The sequence below is a fragment of the Spea bombifrons genome, chromosome 7 (assembly GCF_027358695.1).
Source record: "Spea bombifrons isolate aSpeBom1 chromosome 7, aSpeBom1.2.pri, whole genome shotgun sequence".
Classification (NCBI taxonomy): domain Eukaryota; kingdom Metazoa; phylum Chordata; class Amphibia; order Anura; family Pelobatidae; genus Spea; species Spea bombifrons.
In genome coordinates this window covers 21,812,478-21,831,541 of record NC_071093.1, presented here as the reverse complement: position 1 = coordinate 21,831,541, position 19,064 = coordinate 21,812,478, and the positions used below count along the sequence as shown (strand labels likewise).

The 19,064-nt window shown below is 42.7% G+C and overlaps 2 protein-coding genes across 2 annotated transcripts in view; both read right to left on the bottom strand.

Moving 5' to 3' along the window:
* The window catches only part of PMM2 (phosphomannomutase 2), a 141,201-nt gene that overhangs the window by 11,235 nt on the left and 110,902 nt on the right, over positions 1-19,064 (bottom strand). The window contains exon 5 of the mRNA XM_053471868.1: positions 8,591-8,690. Within this exon, the coding sequence (XP_053327843.1) occupies positions 8,591-8,690 (100 nt within the window). The remainder of the gene's footprint in view (positions 1-8,590; positions 8,691-19,064) is intronic.
* LOC128502141 (uncharacterized) overlaps positions 1-19,064 on the bottom strand; it is a 190,095-nt gene that overhangs the window by 123,208 nt on the left and 47,823 nt on the right. The window lies entirely within an intron of this gene.

The window sequence follows — 19,064 nt, the reverse complement described above, 5'->3', positions numbered from 1 at the left end:
AGACCCTGTCAACCACAACAGCCCCTAAATTAACCCCAAACACCCCATTAACCACAGCTGCTCCTAAATTAACCCTAAACACCCCATTAATCATAACTGCCCCTAAATTAACCCTAAACACCCCATTAACCATAACTGCCCCTAAATTAACCCCCTAACTTTCAGTAGCCCAAATATTAATTTTATACTTACAGTTAGATGAGTGTCACAGCCATGTGGTTCTGGCCTTCTGGGAGAAGGAAGGGGCGGGGCCAGTTGTCACAGTGATTACAGGGAGGGACTGGTAAGTAGGAGCTGCTGCTGTGAGTCAGACTAAACGGATTATATAATGAGGGGTATTTTTCAGAGTGTTTGCTCTGAAAAAAACCCTCATTTTATAATCGATAATAATCGATTCAACTATTATCGATTAGTTGTTGCAGCCCTACATCACAGCACCACAAGCTTGTGGGGACTAAATATCAGTCAATGCTGTGCTTCAATGGAGTTAAAATATATATATATATATATATATATATATATATATATATATATATATATAAGTCCAGGGTGCTTCCAGGTCAAATGCTGGGCTGATGATGATCAGATCAGTCCTGGCCAATATGAGCGATCTGATCATTATGGCAGCCCCTGGATGACCTTGCCCTACAAAGAGAGAGGGGTCATTTAGGGTAATTATGAAAAAACACAAATTATTAATAAAAAAAAATACATAATTATTAACTGATCACTTGTCAGTGACATTTTAAGTCGTTGATTATTGATCGGCCTCCCTGATCAATTTCAGCGGCCTAAAAGTTTAAAAATTGAAATGCGCATGTTCCAGTTTTGACAATGTCTGAGAAACATGACTTAGCTATGCATGTGGGGTATCTCTGTACTTGGGGGGGGGGTGTTACTGAACACAAAACAAGGCCCATTTTGTTTTTTCACACATCTATTCAGAAAAATAATCATGGTGAAACCACAAAATGGATGTGAATTTTTTTTTCTTTTGTGTTAGACTAAATTTGGAAGGCGCCGGTGTGGAATCAGTTGCATGGGACAGGCCAATATGCCCCTAACTAGATTCCCTGAGCTGTCTAGTTTTAGGAAATATATAGTTTTAGGGGGTTAAAAGGAAATATGGGACGTCTACGTGTCTCAGATGAGACCCGACCCAACAAACTGATCTGTCAAAATTCCATGTTTTAAAACTGAAATGCGCATGTTCTAATTTTGAACCCGCAGTGCCAAAGGGACATGCCCTACCCATGTATATGGGGTATTCCTGTACTCGGGGGGTGTTTCTAAATACAAATCACAAGTTGTTTCAGTCATTTTATGTACCCAGGAGAAAAAAATACTGAAATACTGTGTTTGGATTGAATGGGTTTGTTAAAAATGAAAAAAAAAATGAAATTTTACTGCAATGTTTAGGACAGACTGGCACTAAAATGGTTAAATAAAAAGTATTAAAATGCCCCAAATAAAACACTTTGGAATGTCATCTTTCAAAAAATATATACTTTTGTTGAGCAGTTTTTCTTTTTCTGGCTGCTATTGGGGCACAACTCCCAGGATATCACATTTTAAAAAAATCTTCGATGCTGTGGCATTCAGCAACACCAAAAACTGAAGCAGAGGCCCAGTGAGATTCCTTCCCAAGGTGTCAACGTCCGCCATATGCAATATGGCTGTGGATATCTGTTTTAATCCCTTCAATCCCAGGGGTTTTTGGTACCTCACGCCCCGGAGCAATTTTTACCATTTTTGCGCTATGTCGGTTCAGCAATTATTCTCTTTTCCTGCGAATAGTGTACCCATGCAAACTACATATTGTAGAGCTTTCTGAATCCTCATAAAATTAGGTAAAGTGGTGGAAAATCCCCTCCAAGTTTATCAATTCAGGTGTCCTGATTTCAGAAATAGCTAATTTATATAGATTTTCCATAGCTTCCCAGCACTTATAGGGAACATACTATAAGGTGCACATTTTTTGTAGAATTTTTATGCTTATGGCTTAACGGGTTTAGGGGTTGTGAACGGGGGCAGGAGGGTTATACTGGGTAGATGTTGTGCTAGGGCAATGGGATGTAAGGCTTTTTTTAAACATTTGTATCTTTTTTATATATTAAAATTTTTATTTTTTGTATTTTTATATATATATATATATATATATATATATATATATATATATATATATATATATATTTTTTTTTTTTTAAATAGTCAGAGGTCCTCTTACGTGTTCATTTTTTGGTATTGATCTCGGCTTGACTTCTGGATTCTCCTACTCTCTCCTGTCCTGAGCCAAGACACACATCAGTGACTTTGGGGCCCTGCTTCTGGAGCAGCGGTGGTTACAGGGAGATCAATGACCGGCTTTGCTCCTCCAGCACGCGGTAGGCTAGCTCGCCGCAAAGGTGGTGCCCAGAGGCTGCGTGCGCTCTAAGCGGGCGCCTTCCTTGCCTTTAGGTAGCACTGGCCTTTGCCTCCACCTCATCTTTCTACACCAAATGTTACCGCTTACCTGTATTCTTGATGAGTAATGGCACTTTTCACTCATATCTCAAAACAATATGGTCTAACTATTTTGGTTATTTTGTCAGCTGGAAATCATGGGAGTTGTGGTTTGGTAACAGCTGGAAATCTACATGTTAAGCAGCTCTATGTGATAAAGCTTTATATTTTCTAGTTATAAAACATAAATTTGGCTCCGATATTCATTTCTACTAATTAATTTAATGTTGAAATGGATTTGAACGGACTACTGTTTGAAGGATATACAGCAGCTTTCAACAGTTAGGATCCAGTACAGAGAAATCAGACGCATCACAAGGACAAAAAAAGGAATTATTGTGATTAGTCCTTTAGGTTGTCTCAAACTTATAAGGTTTAATGTAAGATCAGCTATTTCATTTGTTTTAATAAAGTGCTGAAAATAGTACAATAGGACAGAAAAACATCAAAGAACACTTTCCACGTCATATATAAAATTAAGACAGTTATAAAAAATAGAGTAATACTCCCCTACTAGAGGATATTACTCCATTTCTGTAACTATTACATTTGTATTGTCAACATGTGTAAATTATTTGTCGCATTCCTTTCTATAATAAAGAGAATTTGACAAAACACAATACCTGTAAGTAGGATTGTATATCCCATGTGATCAGGATTTGAACGAGCATGGCTTTACTTTCAGTATTTGGCCTACAGGTGGTTGCTGTCACTCCCCCGGTCCCAGACGAGTACGGGCAAGCCAGCCATCGGGGGAGACCCTGAGAATCTCTGATGCCGACGGTCATATGTCCATCCGCCGACATCTGGGACGAACGGAAAGGTCTGGGGGTCTTTCTATTATTCGGCACCTGCATGCTCGATGGAGCAGAGACCCTCAGAATGCTATAATTACCTGCTCACGGCTCGCCAGAGGTCCACCTGTCAGGAATGAGGGGGGCGCGGCTATGCAGGGATGGAGGCAGGATGGCCGTCTGAACTGTAGTGACGTGATTGGGGGCAGAGCTTGAGATGGGCTCCGGGTTTAAAAACCCAGAAACGCTCTATTCAGTTACCCTGTTGTGGTCTTTGTAGCGTATTGTTTGCTGAAGTCTTAATCCTGGATATTTTGACCCTTCGCTTGCCTGACTGCTTTTTCTTTCTAGCGATTTTCTATCTCTGCCTGTATTATCTGGTAACCAGTTTGGCTCGTCTGACTACCCGCTCTGAGATTGACTCCTGGCTTGTACGACTACCCGTTTTGTGTACGGACCTGGCTATCCTGATCATGTTGACCCCTGCACTGCTGAGTTCGTTTTTGGATCCTGTACTACGCTGATTTCTGCACCTTGCATATTCAATGCATACCTTTATATATCCGCTTACACCTGGCCTCCCCACTGTTGGGATCAACTTAGTCCTGGTTTACTACTGCCAAGGGCATCCTTTGGTAGTGATCTTCTGGGCGGAAGAACTTCTGTGGTGAGTGCCTTGGTGTGAGCGGTCGTGACAGTTGCCTCCCCTTTTTTGGTCAGGAAATTGATTATGTCAATTTTAAAATTTAAGGGTAAGAGTTGTGATGGTTTGTACCTCCATCTCCTAAAGTATTGTGATTCTGTGAAATACGTATTTATTTATCGAGTAGTTTATTTCTGTAGAGACAGCCAATAAAGTTAGGAGATGGACGGGCAGACATTTGAATTTAGTATATGGGCTAGACATATTTCAACAATACTAACGATTCTACTGGTATCAACGATCGCCTCCTAAGCCTCAATGGTGTCGCTGACAGCGACACCATTGAGGCGATGTTGTTTACCAGCTTCCACACAAGGATCGATTAATCGATCTCCCTAATAACATGTCCCCCCAGTCCAGGACACCCCATCATGTGTGATGCCTTGAACCAAACAGATGTATAGTATTTAAGGGGAGTACATTTAGAATCACTTGTTAAACATAAATGGATATTAAAAGAAAGAAAAACACACACTTGAGTAAGCAGTAATCAGTTGAGCACTTTTGGGAAACAGTCGAGTGGTTGTGAACTTTTAGACATAGGGACCCTGAGGTTTTCTGTTATCACAAGGACAATGTCCCATTGTTTCAGGCCTCTCAGCCTTTCATTTGAAAATGTGAAGACAGAGGATACTTTGGTTACACAAACTGTTCCCCTAGCGTCATTGCTGCCGTCCTAATGCTCCGAGTCAGCAGTACAGTATCTTCTTGTATATCTTTAATATAAAAGCCGAATAACTTACAAAAAAGTTGGCATAAAAGGAAGCTATGCATATGCGCTTAAATGGAGAGAAATAACAATGTAATCCAGATGATGGTAAGCATCTGTTGTTTATCAATATCTCAATGCGTTTCGTCAGATATATTGGCTTCCTCAGGAGAAAATATTTAAAATGTCAAAGTACGTGAAAATAAAATCCAATGGAGTTCTGCAGAGTCTGTATGTTTTCATGCCACTGTTCCATTTTTGTAGTTCTTGTTGTACGTGACGTCCTTCCCTCCTTCCGAGGTTGTATGCGTGGGGGCGTCTGTTACATCGAGAGGAGGATCTGTCGAATCCATGTCCCCGCTTGCTCTTGTTAATAAAGTTCAATAGAAAGTTCATCCTCATATTGAGATCGGGGGGGGTGATTTCATTGGTTGTCCTCTATCTATTGTCCTTCCTCTTACCCACGATACGTTAACTAATGAGGAACTCGAACAGATGAAAAACGGAGCAGCGGAACTACCGAAAAGGGATAAAATTTAAAATACCGTAGGATAATTGTTTATATTATTCGCTTTACATTACAAAGGAGGGATTTTAACCGAATAACGTAGAGACGTTCCATTTATAAGAATAGAAGCAAATCGTGCAAGTGGATGGTTCTTCTCCAGAGCGATATGAAATAAACTTACAGAGGAATCTTTATATCTCAATCATGTATATGTGAAATTGGATAAATATATAGCTTGTGTGCCACTGATATGCCTTTTGACCCCCTATGTGCCACTCTGCCTCCAGAAATGTCTTATACCCCTATATGCCACTTTGGCATTAAGGGGGTTAAAAGGCATATCATGGGGCAGAGTGGTATATAGGGAGGTATAAGACATTTCTGGAGGCAGAGTGGCATTACGCGGGTTAAAATGCATATCTGGAGCAGAGTGGCATTATGGGGGTTAAAAGGCATATAGAGCACTCTGCCTACAAAAATGCCTTATGCCCCCCATTTAACCCCCCCCCAACTTACTGGTGCTTCTGACTCCCTGGTGTGTAGTCGGGGCAGCGGTTAGACGTCTACAGGATTCATGTAGGCAACTTCCGCTGCAGCCGGAAGGAGGTGCCATTAGCAGCGGGGGTTGTCTCCATCCCCGCTGCTAACCGCACCTCCATCCGGCTGCAGCGGAAGTTGTCTACGTGAATCGCGTAGACGTCTACCCGCTGCCCCGACTACACCAGGGAGTCAGAAGCACCAGGGAGTCAGAAGCACGGGTAAGTTGGGGGGGTTACCAGACAGGAGGATCCAGGTCCCCTGCAGCGCTGTGGGGAATCTGGATCTTAGTCTCATAGTCTCATAGTCAGACCTATTTGGGGTCTGATTATAAGATGACCCCGATTATAAGACGAGGGGCATTTTTCATCTTCTATTTTTCTACTTCTATGAGTTGTGTCATTTTGCGTCAAATATATATATTTCCAGGAAACCTAAAAACCATCATAGCCCCCAGTGCTCTCCCAGTAATAGAAAATGTAGAAAATCATTTTTTATCACAGAAGACTCCTGGTTTTCACCGCTGTGGGCAATGTAAATTATTCAAAACATGTAACCTTCAGAGGAAAAAACCACATCATTTAAATGTACAATAACTAAAAAAGAATATGAAATTAAACACTTCATACACTGTAGGTCTACAAATGTCATCTACCTTCTAGAATGTAAATGCAGGACACAATATTGGACGCAATTGAAGATAAGAGGCTTGGAACATTTAGGAGGAATACGTGATAAGAATTTGAAACATAGTGTCCCCAGGCACTGTAATAACTGTAAAATGTTTTCCTTTCCAGGATTTCGGGTCATAGGGATAGATTTAGTATCACCCCATTGGCGAGGAGGAGATATAAAACAGGCATTATCCAAAAGAGAAACTGAGTAGATTTACAAGTTTCAAACTTTTAAAAAGGGGGTCTTAATATAGAACTTGATATATTGACATTTATCAACTAATGCATAAACCCATATCTGGAGATATATTATATATATATATAGATATAGATATATATATATATTTTTTTCCATTTAATTATCAATTTTATTCACTTCTTTCACACTTGGACACAACACTATATATCATAAGCGACATATTTTTATCTACAAGCTATATATTTATCCAAGTTTACTTATACATGATTGAGATATAAAGATTCCTCTGTAAGTTTATTTCATATCGCTCTGGAGAAGAACCATCCACTTGCACGATTTGCTTCTATTCTTATAAATGATACGTCTCTACATTATTCGGTTATATCAGAAATCCCTCCTTTGTAATGTAAAGAGAATAATATAAATAATTATTCTACAGTACTTTTAATTTAATTCCTTTTCTGTTGTTCCGCTGCTCCGTTTTTCATCTGTTCAAGTTCCTCATTAGTTAACATATCGTGGGTAAGAGGTAGGACAATAGATAGAGGACAACCAATAAAATCCGAATATATGAAATCATCCCCCTCTCCCGATCACAATATGAGGATGAACTTCCTATTGAACTTTATTAACAAGAGCAAGCGGGGACATGGATTTGACAGATCCTCCTCTCGATGTAACAGATGTCCCCGAACACATACAACCTCGGAAGGACGGAACGGAAGGACGTCACGTACAACAAGAACTACAAAAAGGAACAGCGGCATGAAGGCATAAAGACTCTGCAGAACTCCATTGGATTTTATTTTCATGTACTTTGACATTTTAAATATTTTCTCCTGAGGAAGCCAATATATCTGGTTGGGCGAAACGCGTTGAGATATTGAAGAAACAACAGATGCTTACCATCATCCGGATTCCATTGGGATTTCTCCCCAATAAAGCGCATATGCATAACTTCCTTGTTATGCCAACTTTTTGTAAGTTATTTGGCTTTTATATTAAAGATATACAAGAAGATACTGCACCATTTGGGCTTTTATCTGTTTTATAGATTTTAAAGGAAGAAATAAAGAAACCTTGCCACTTTTCAACTTTGATGAGCTTCTTATGACGTTTTAACTTGCAAGTGCAACTCTATCACACAATATTATTAGTATCTTAATATATTACAGTATTGTGTTTTATTTTTATTTTTCCCTATATGTACTTGTATCCTGAACATTTTTGAGGAGTGTTGATTGGGCAGCGGCAGTACTTGTTTGGAAAGTATTTATACAATTTTTCACTTTTTCACGTTATTGATGACCCTTCTTCTTTCCACAGATTCAGCTCCCCAGTAAGCAGTATAACAATGTAAAATTAGCGCTGATAACTGCTCTATGAGAATATATAACTATATATATATATAACTACCATATATCAGAGAAAATATAATTACCACACATTATGAGTTTGGCAGGACCCAGTCCTGTTAGTCAGCAGAAACAGGGAAACTTCAGCAATATCCTATCCTGTGAATCCTAGTAATCCTTGTTTTGTATCCATACTAGCTCCTCTTAGTTAGTATGATCCATCAAAATGTAATCCCACACACAAAGTAGATATTAATTTTCCTCATAGTGAACTGTAGGAAGGAGCTTCAGGAGCCTGTAACAGTAAATCTGCCGGTACTCTGTGTGGTGAAATACTATGAAACAGGCCAGACAGATATTCAGGTAAGGCAAGGAAACATCCCTGCCAATGTATATATTAAAAATAATAAAAACAGAGGATGTGCTATTATGTCTTCATGGTCACTTAGCACACAATCATTAGGACATAATAGTACACTCTATGGGTTAAATATGTTTGTTCTACCATTTTCAAAAATCTGCTGTTCTCAAAAATACTTAGTCTCATACTCAAACCTGTGCAATATGTGTGACAATGGTGCTGAGTTTGATCAAATGAACTGTACTTACTTTATCCAATTCATAGAATTCATCACGTTCATCCTGAGTGCAGTTCCTTCCAATAGGCGAAACATTTAGCATCCCATTTCGGAATTCAACGAATGTGCCCCTTTAAACAGACAACACAGCAAAGAATATGTATGTTTTAGTCACTCAAATTATTTAGTTTGGTTATTGTTCATGCCTGCTAATACAGATATTGTACAGCATAGATACCAAATAAATAGAAATTAGTAAGGCGATTGGAATAGGGTCACACATAATACTTTAAAATGTGATCTACATCAGCAGCAACAAAAGACAAGCCAGGGGTCAAGCCAAGTCTGGTAGTCATAAAGCAAAATAATCAGCAGAGCAAGGGTTAATTAACAGACCACAGCAGAGTCCTTAAAATGGTATCAGACATATACATATAGGTATATATTATTTTCCAGCACTGCCTTTGGCATGCCTCTTGGGCATGGAGTTCACCAGAGCTTCACAGGTTGCCACTGGAGTCCTCTTCCATTCCCCCATGACGACATCAGTGAGCTTGCGTTCCCCACCTTCCGTTTGAAGATGCCCCATAGATGCTCAATAGGGTTTAGCTCTGGAGACATGCTTGGCCAGTCCATCACCTTTACTCTCAGTTTCTTTAGCAAGGCAGTGGTCGTCTTGGAGGTGTGTTTGGGGTCGTTATCATGTTGGAATACTGCCCTGAGGCCCAGTCTCTGAAGGGAGGGGGCCATGCTCTGCTTCAGTATGTCACAGTACAAGTTGGCATTCATGGTTCCCTCAATAAACCGTAACCACCATGCTTAACTGTAGGCAAGACACACTTGTCTTTGTACTCTTCACCTGGTTGCCGCCACACACGCTTAACACCATCTGTGTTTAAGTTTATCTTGGTCTCATGGGACCACAGGGCATGGTTCCAGTAATCCATGGTTCCAGTAATCCATGCCCTTAGTCTGCTTGTCTTCAGCAAACATCATCTTTAGAAGAGGCTTCCTTCTGTCATGCAGACCAATTTTAGCAGTGTGCGGCATATGGTCTTGAGCACTGAAAGGCTGACCCCCCACCCCTTCAACCTCTGCAGCAATGCTGGCAGCACTTACACATCTATTTCCCAAAGACAACCTCTGGATATGACGCTGAGCACGTGCACTCAACTTCTTTGATCGATCATGGTGAGGCCTATTCTGAGTGGAACCTGTCCTGTGAAACTGCGGTATGGTCTTGCCCACCGTGCTGCGGCTCAGTTTCAGCATCTTGGCAATCTCCTTTAGCCTAGACCATCTTTATGTAGAGCAACAATCCTTTCTTTCAGATCCTCAGAGAGTTCTTTGCCATGAAGTGCCATGTTGAACTTCCAGTGTGAGTGTGAAAGTGATAACACCAAATTTAACACACCTGCTCCCCATTCACACCTGAGACCTTGTAACAGTAACGAGTCACATGACACAGAGGAGGGGAAATGGCTAATTGGGCCCAATTAGACATTTCCACTTTGGGGTGTACTCACTTTTGTTGCCAAGGTTTAGACAATGGCTGTGTGTTGAGTTATTTTTAAGGGAACAGCAAATTTACACTGTTATATAGGCTGTACACTGTATATATGTAGTACAGCATGCCTGCCTTATGACACTACCCTGGCAGTTTGGCAATTGTCGTGGTCTAGGCCACGTGTATATTGTAGAGTCTCCACTCCACTTAGGGGTGTGTGGGGTCGCCCCTTTAGGGTGACCCCCTAAGTATTTTGGACCAGCTTCTAGCATGGGATCCTGGCCTTCTGAGTGACCCTCATTTGCGCCAGCAGGTGACCCCCGCCTATGCTTGTCACCAACGCTGTTTCATTGCAGGTTTTCAGATAGCTGAAGCAATCATGTCTGATAATGACCTTCCCATGCCCGCTGCCCTTCAGGCATGGCAGAGATCTGCTCTGCTGGAGTCTCTTTCTTGGACCGTTCCACCCTTGGTCAGACTGTACCACCCTCTGCTGTGTCGGCGCGTCTCGAGGGCTCAGACTCTGAGGGGTCACAGCCTATCCCCGCTGAGGCGCGTCCTCGTAAACGGCAGTTAACTGAGGCTGACATCTCAGTTAAGGGCAATGCTCCATTTAAAAGGCCCATTCTCTGGCTTTGGCGTATCCATCGACCTCCAGGGCGGAGTTGGAGAGCCACGCTAAGGATTATGAGGTGTTGGATGAGTATCATGCAGAGGGTTCCAGTCCTACTTCACCTGTGGAGCTGTCTGGTTTCGTCCGTGAAACAGGCCTGGGGGACTCTCAGCCTTCTGCTCCTGGGCTTGCTGAGGAAATCCTAGACTCTGCGGGGCCCCCCATGTTTGACGCGCCTAGGTCTTCGGAGTGGACTCCGGCCTCCTACATCGCCCAGTTCCTGCGTTTTTGGCTGCAATGTCCTCTAGAGAATGAGGTGTGTCAGAAGCTTTCCCCCATTCTCCATGATACGTCGGACCCTCCATCGAGTTCGCAGTCAGCAGGTCTCGATCCTGTTGATTGCACCGTTATGGAGGACGCCAACAACAAGTTGATCCCTTTACGGCACCTGTGGTAATGGTCCTGGTTCCTGTTTTCGGAAGGTAAGTCGTACCGGTCTATCAATGTGGCTCGGCCGCTTCCGCTGCTCATGCATAATGACTCCCTCTCGCTTCCAACTTTTTGGCGCTTTTGTTTTGTCTGCTTTCCTTTCGGAGGGGGTCGGAGGGTGTATGGCTTTTGGTACGGATTATGGTTTATGGCTTTTGGTACGGATTCATTCACTTTTTCTCCTGATGGTGGTGTTGTTTCTATTGCTCGTAGAACTAAATCTTATTCCTTATTGGTGTCATACCCTTATTTTCCTGACCATCCTCCTTTCTGTGTGGCACGCTGTTGCCGTAGTTACCTTTCGGTAACGGCGGCTTTGCGCTCTTAGTCTCCGAGTCCTTTGGTCATTTCATGTGTTAGTCCTTTTAAGCCTGTTTCAGTTCCCACTGTGGCAAGGTGGATCAAATGGATCCTTCGCTTAGCTAGTGTGGATGGGTTTTTTGGTGCCCATACGGTCTGGAGCGCGGCGGCTCTGGAGTAAGGCGGTTCTCTCGCTGATATTCTGTCTGCTGCCGATTGGTCCAGATTGCATATATGAAGCCTCCTGTTTCATTGCCTGTAGCGGTTCCGGATGTTGGAAAGGATCGTGTGCTACCTGTTCAGCACATCAAAAAAGAGGTAGTGGACAGTTCTAAGGGGCTATTTATGGACACAGCTCATTTCTTATTGGGTCTTTGTTTTCCTTATGTTAACCATTTCTTTGCTGCTGGGGGTTTTAGTAAAGAAGATGATGCAAATATTCGCCTCCTGTTGTTGGATAATGCCACTTGCAAAATGTAGACACTCTTGGAGCAAGTTCCCCAGGGGCCATCCCTATGGGTATGTTGCTGTATAAAATGCAACATACCGTATTTGCTCGATTATAAGACAAGGTTTTTTTCAGAGCAAATGCTCTGAAAAATACCCCTCGTCTTCTAATTGGGGTCGTCTTCTAATCAGACCTCAAATAGAGGTCTGATTAGGAGACTAAGATCCAGATCCCCCGCACCGCTGCAGGGGACCTGGATCCTCCTGTCTCACCCCCCCCCATCATACACACACTTACCGGGGCTTCCTGCTGGATTGCCGGGGCAGCGGGTTGACGTCTACGCGATCCGCATAGACAACGTCCGCTGCAGCCGGAAGGAGGTGTGGCTAGCAGCGGGGGTTGTCTGCGTCCGTCGCGTAGACCTTCCCCGACTGTCAGAGATCAGAGTTCCCCGCACCGGTGCCGCACCGGTGCGGGGAACTCTAATCTCTGACAGCCGGGGAAAGTATACGCGACGGACGCATACAAACCCCCGCTGCCAACTCCACCTCCTTCCGGCTGCAGCCGAAGGCGACGTCAACCCGCTGCCCCGGCTGGAAGCACCGGTAAGAGAGGGCTGAGAGAGGGGGAAGGGGGGTGAGAGAGGGGGAAGGGGGGTGAGAGAGGGTGGGGGGAGAGAGAGAGTGTGTGTGTGTGTTAGTTAAATGGGGGTATAGGGTGTGTGTGTGTGTTAAATGGGGGCATAGGGCATTTCTGGAGTGGCGTTAAGGGGGCATTTAATAGAGCACTCTGCCTCCTGAAATGCCTTATACCTCCCTATATGCCACTCTGCCCCATAATATGCCTTGTTTCTGCGATGGATATGCACTACAAACACACGTTTTTGTTTATTGATAATTTCACATATGTTCTACTACCTTGTTATGTGCGGGACTTGCTATCTGTCACGCAAACTTATACGACGCCTATGCAATGCACACATCTGAGTTTCTTAAGTATTATATGCTCTGAGGGGAATACTCCTCGATGGTCATGTGTGCCTTAGATTCCACTGTCTGTTTTCTCACTCTATCTTTTTTAGGATTATTATTGTGTCTTGTCTTTTTTTTTTTTTTTTTTTATTATTATTATTTATACACATTGCTGGGTTTACCCTATGGGGGCATCAGATTTTAGACAGTGTTTTTCTCTCAGTGGCGGTACGCTGTTACCGCACATGTTCTCGTTTGGCGGACAGTTTGGTATATGTCCTGCTCGTTTCGGGGCGGGTGTTAAACTGTTTTATCTACACTCGGTTTTCTACCTGTCATATGAGAACTGTACTTTCTGTTTCCCAGATGGCTTATTTATGCGATTGATATGCACTACAGACACACATGTTTTTGTTTACTGATAATTTCATAAATGTTCTACTACCTGTTATGTGCGGGACTTGCTATCTGTCGCAAGACTCTATACCACACCTAAGTCCGACACACATCTAGGTTTCTTATGTATTATATGCTCTGAGACGAGAATACCCCTTGGTGGGTCTGTGTGCCTTAGATTCTACCGTCTGTTCTCTCTCTTTATCTTATTGTACTTTCTGCCCCACAGGGGGCTTATCTCTGCAATGGATATGCACTACAGATACACATGTTTTTGTTTACCGAAACTTTCATACATATTTTACTACCTGTTATGTGGGGGTCTTATTGTCTGTCACACACACCCTTACGACGCTTATGTACTGCGCACATCTGGGTTTCTTCTATTTTATATACTCTGAGTAGAATACTCCGATGTTGTTATGAGAGCCTTAGATTCTTCTGTCTGTTTTCTTACGATGTTTATGATTATTATTGTTGTTTTTTTTTTTTTGTTTTTTTTTCAGTCCACATTCAACACAACTACTTATTAGGTTGCTGAGTGATTGTATTACCTATTTCTGTACTGTTTATATGTCGGCTCTTTTACAAGGCATTGTTGCGTACATTCTCATCTCCATATGAGGTCCATAAAAGAGTTTACTTTTATTGTACGTCTATTGTTCCTCGGGGTTCTTCCCTGATTCTGCTGTTCTAGCTTCCCTATGTCCGGGGATTTCTCAGTTACATGATTTCTGTTTCGCCTGTGTGCCAGCAAGTCCTAGCTACTGCTGGTTTCTTTGTCCCCCTATACGGTTTCATCTATTTCTTGAACACATCGTTCTGTATAACCATTAGTTGTGTGCACAGACTGGGTGTTTCTTGAAGTGCTTTTGCAACTCTCATTACCTCCCTTGTTGTCCCTCCCTTTCTGCCCCCCCCTCCCTCTTCCTTTTTTTTTTTTTTTTTTTTTCTTCTTCTCTTCTCTCTCTGTTTTAAGTTGCTTTGGTCGGAAGGTTACTGTCCAGTTGTTACTGCTCTTTTACCAGGATGCAGATTACCTGCCTCTCTATTAACGCTCGGGGATTGAATACCCCGCACAAACGTAGAATGTTATTTCAAGAGCTTAAAACCCGTAAAGCTACTGTGGTGCTGATTCAGGAAACCCACCTGGCTAAATCTCAGGCGCGACTGTTGGCATCTAAGTACTATCCCCTGGAATACCATGCACGAGCTGCTAACAAGACTATGGGAGTGGCCATACTCATTAGTAATCAAGTTCAATTTCAACTAACGTCTCAGACCCGTGACCCGAGGGGCCGCTACCTTATTGTCTGACGGTACACCATATACTATTATGAATCTTTATGTTCCTAACACCGGTCAGACTGCTTTTTGTGACCATGTATTTACTAAACTTCACCGGTTGCGACAGGGTAGGGTGATTGTTGGAGGAGATTTTAACCTTGTATCTGCTCCTTCCTTGGATTGCTCTGCTAGATTGTCTTCTAAATACTTGAAAGCGTTGACAGACCAAGGGACAAAATTCCAAGATTTACTCCATCAGTACTCCCTTTTTGATACATGGCGAGTGTTGCATCCTTTGGGTAAAGACTTTTCTTTTTACTCGAATGTTCATTCCAGCTATTCTCGTATTGACATGATCCTTGTAGATGGTGAGACCCTACAATTGGTTAAGCGTGCGGAGATAGGACATATATCGTGGTCAGACCACGCTCCTGTGTGGATCTCCCTTGTCAATGGCCCCACCTCGCCACCACCAGCTAGGTGGCGTCTTAATGAAAGCCTCTTACAACAGTCAGAAGTCTGTGTGGAAATTGCTGATGCCCTCACCGATTATTTCCAAACCAATGCCACTCCGGAGATTTCACCCTCCACCCTCTGGCTTGCCCATAAGGCAGTCCTAAGGGGTCATTTTATTAAAATTGCGTCTGCCCAAAAGAAGCAGAGATTGCGCAGGGTTTCTGAGCTTTCAGACCGTCTAGTGTCCTTGGAGCTTTCTAATAAAGCTTCTTGGTCCAAAGATACGCATGACCAGATTAGAGAGATAAAAGCTGAATTACACAAACTACAGCTCCATTATACAGAACTTGCGTTGCGCCGACTCCATCTGCAGTATTATGCGAAGGGGAATCGGGCTGATTCCCTGTTAGCTCGTAAACTTCGTCTCCAGACGTCTTCTAGTACTACCCACTACTTACAGACCCCTCAAGGTGTGAAGGTGTATAATCCGAAAGAGATTGCTGATATGTTTGCGAATTATTATACCTCTTTATATAATCTCCGCTTACAGACGGATTTACCTCAACCCAATACTGCAGATATTGCTGATTTTCTTTCTTCCCTTCCCATCCCTCGGCTTCCAAGGGATCAATGGGAGGCTTTGGTGGCGCCACCATCGTCCGATGAAGTAGAGCGTACTATTGCCAGTCTCAAATCTCATAAAGCCCCAGGGCCGGATGGCTTTTCTAATCTTTACTATCAAAAATTTAAATCTATCTTAGCTCCCCGTTTAAGTGCTCTTTTTTCAGGCTTTTTGGACTCTACCCCCCTCCCTAAGGAAATGTCAGAGGCTTATGTAGTCACTGTTCCTAAACCTGGCAAATCTCCCTCTGATTTAGTAAATTATAGACCAATATCTCTGTTGAACACAGACATTAAACTTTACTCCAAATTACTTGCCAATCGTCTGAACACCATGCTTCCCGCTCTGATTAGTAATGATCAGGTGGGGTTTATCCTGGGTCGGCAACCGTCGGACAACACGAGGCGCATCATCAACATTACCCATCTTGCGAAGTCAACTAATAGGTCGTGTGTGCTGCTTTCTCTGGACGCGGAGAAAGCATTTGACCGCCTTCATTGGGGGTACTTGCTCTCTACGCTGAGGGCCTTTGGCTTACCTGACAAGTTTGTTGATGCTGTCGCGGTCCTCTATGACCAGCCACGGGCGAGAGTATGTGCCTCTGGCTTTCTTTCAGAGCCATTTACTATAAGTAACGGCACTCGACAGGGGTGCCCGCTTTCGCCGCTTTTATTTGCCCTGGCCATGGAGCCTTTGGCAATTGCCATTAGAGATCACCCTGATATCTCGGGCTTTCCTATTTGTTCAATTGAATCTAAGATCTGTCTGTACGCGGATGATGTTCTTTTGACACTTACTAACCCGGCAATCTCCCTCCCGAATTTACATGCGTTACTGACTTCTTTTGGCAATCTTTCCTATTATAAAGTTAACTGGCACAAGACTCAGGCCCTTAACCTGGGCTATGAGTCCTCGGTGATAGATGCCCTGTCGGGTAATTTTCACTATTCCTGGCGTACGGACTTTATTACGTATCTAGGAGTCCGCATCACTAAATCGGCGAGTTCCCTGTTTAAATCCAATTTCCTGCCTTTATGGCATAAAATTTGTGAGGACTTAAATAGATGGTCAAAAATGGAGATTTCTTGGCTTGGTCGTATTGCTTCTTTCAAAATGAATTCGCTCCCTAAATTGCTATACCTTTATAGGACTCTGCCCATAGTTCTGCCCTCTGGATTTTTTCGCATGATGCAATCTAGACTGTCTAAATTTTTTTGGCTCCACAAACGGCCCCGCCTTCCGTACCATGTTTTGCAACGCTCTAAGCTACTTGGTGGACTGGGTATTCCAAATCTCAAATTCTATTATCTTGCGTCTCACCTGGCCCAGACCCTTCTTCTCTTTTCAGATCCGTCTAAAGTGGCATGGGTGGATCATGAATCCTTGTTTACTGCTCCATTTACGGTACGAGATTTTTTATGGCTCCCCAAGTCTTGTAGACCTCCCATACCAGATGTTCTGCCCACGACATCACTCTCGTTGGCTTTATGGGACAAGTATAACTCTAAATTGCAGTTTCCTACCCATCTCAGTGAATACGCCCCGTTATCTTCTCTCAAACTTCTTATCCCTCACGTTCATCTAGATAATTGGATACAAAGTGGTATTGTTTCAGTTTCCCATTTACTCTCTTGTGGTCGCCTACGCTCTTTTCAGGACCTACAATGCACGTTTTCCCTGTCTAGTCGGGACTTCTTTAAATATCTCCAGCTACGTCATGCCCTGTCAAGCCATCTGAGGGTCTTTCCTTCTTCCTGTCCTACTACTCCGATTGTCCGGCTTTGCCTGTCGGCTCCTTGTGTGCCGAGTGCTATTTCGGTCTGCTATGCGGCTCTGTTGGGTCATGGGTCTGATGACAAACTTCCATTTATGCTGCAATGGGAACGGGAACTTGGTAAAGAATATGACGTTCAAACTTGGTACCATGCCCTCTCCTCATTTCAAGGGGTTTCTAAAAATGCTACTCACTTCGAAACCAACCGGAAGGTCCTTTTCCGGTGGTATTATGTCCCCTCCAGACTAGCTAAAATGTTCCCATCCTCTTCCCCCCTGTGTTGGAGACAGTGTGGAGCAGTGGGTACCATGCTCCATGTCTGGTGGAGCTGCCCTAAGCTCAAAACATACTGGACGGCTGTTTTCCACCTTATAATGGAATTGCTGCATATTCCTGTCGTAGCTGAGGTGGAAATAGCCTTGTTAGATATGTTCCCTCAGTGTCTAGCTTCCCCGCTACGGAAGCTGCTAGGCCATGTTTTGATCGCTGCAAAGGTTTGCATTGCTCGTAGGTGGAAGGACCCACTCCCTCCCACGATCCAAGAAGTATTGTATGCGCTTACCACAACCCGTACTTACGAACAGATGGCGCATTCAGCCTCTAACACTCCACATATTTTCCATGATACTTGGGCTGCCTGGGACGAGTACTATACTGCTACTTTCTGTCCTATGCCCAGTGGTTTTATCCTGAAAGATTTGCGGACCGTCTGGTATCGAAAGGCGACTCTGGAAACCTGATTGACCTTTGGCTTCTTCTCTTTGTTATGCTTTCCCCTTTTTTTTTTTTTTTTTTTTTTTTTTCCTTTTCCCCTCTTCTCTCTCTCTCTCCCTTCCTTTCTTTTCCCATCCCCTCCCCCCTCCTGTTTTAAACATAAAAACTGAGATCTTTATGACATATTACGTGTCTAATTTACCAATGTGGGGATTACGGATTTTGTCTATACACATTGTACAATATGTGGGATATGTTGATTATATTGTCCAAATGTACTGTACATTTATATCATTCCTCAGTGGTGCTTGACTGATGTATATGTTTTTCTCTTATGTCGGATCTCAATAAATATTCAGTTATAAAAAAAAAAAAAAAAACACGGTAACATTTAAAAATTATTATGCTTTAGAGGAACTATCCAGTTCCAGCAAAATGTAAAAAAAAAAAAGTCCAAAAAGAGTAAAATAAATAAAATAAAAAAATAAAGTTTATTATTATGAGCAAGTGCTAAAATTAGCGCTGTATCTTCCCAAAAATCCTGACATGGAAAAATTTAAATAAAAGCATTTCAAATACCCAAGGGGTGTCTAATTTTAAAAAATGAATGGTTTGATGGGGTAAATTGGAGTGGCCAGGCTCAAAGATAGGGCATAGGCACAGACTGACCGAAATGAGGAAAAAAAAAGCGCACTTCCAAAATGTGGCATTTTAACCCCAAACACCAGACAAACCCATACATGTGGGGTATGACTGAACTCGGGAGATGTTCCTGAACACATATTAGGGTGTTGTTTGATAGTGACGTATACCTAGAGCTATAAATTTATACCCAAAGTACAATTTGTGTGAAAAAAAAAATACAAAAAAAATACTACCACAAAGTGTGGCAAAGGCTGGTGGTAGAATCTGATGCATGGAAAGGGTT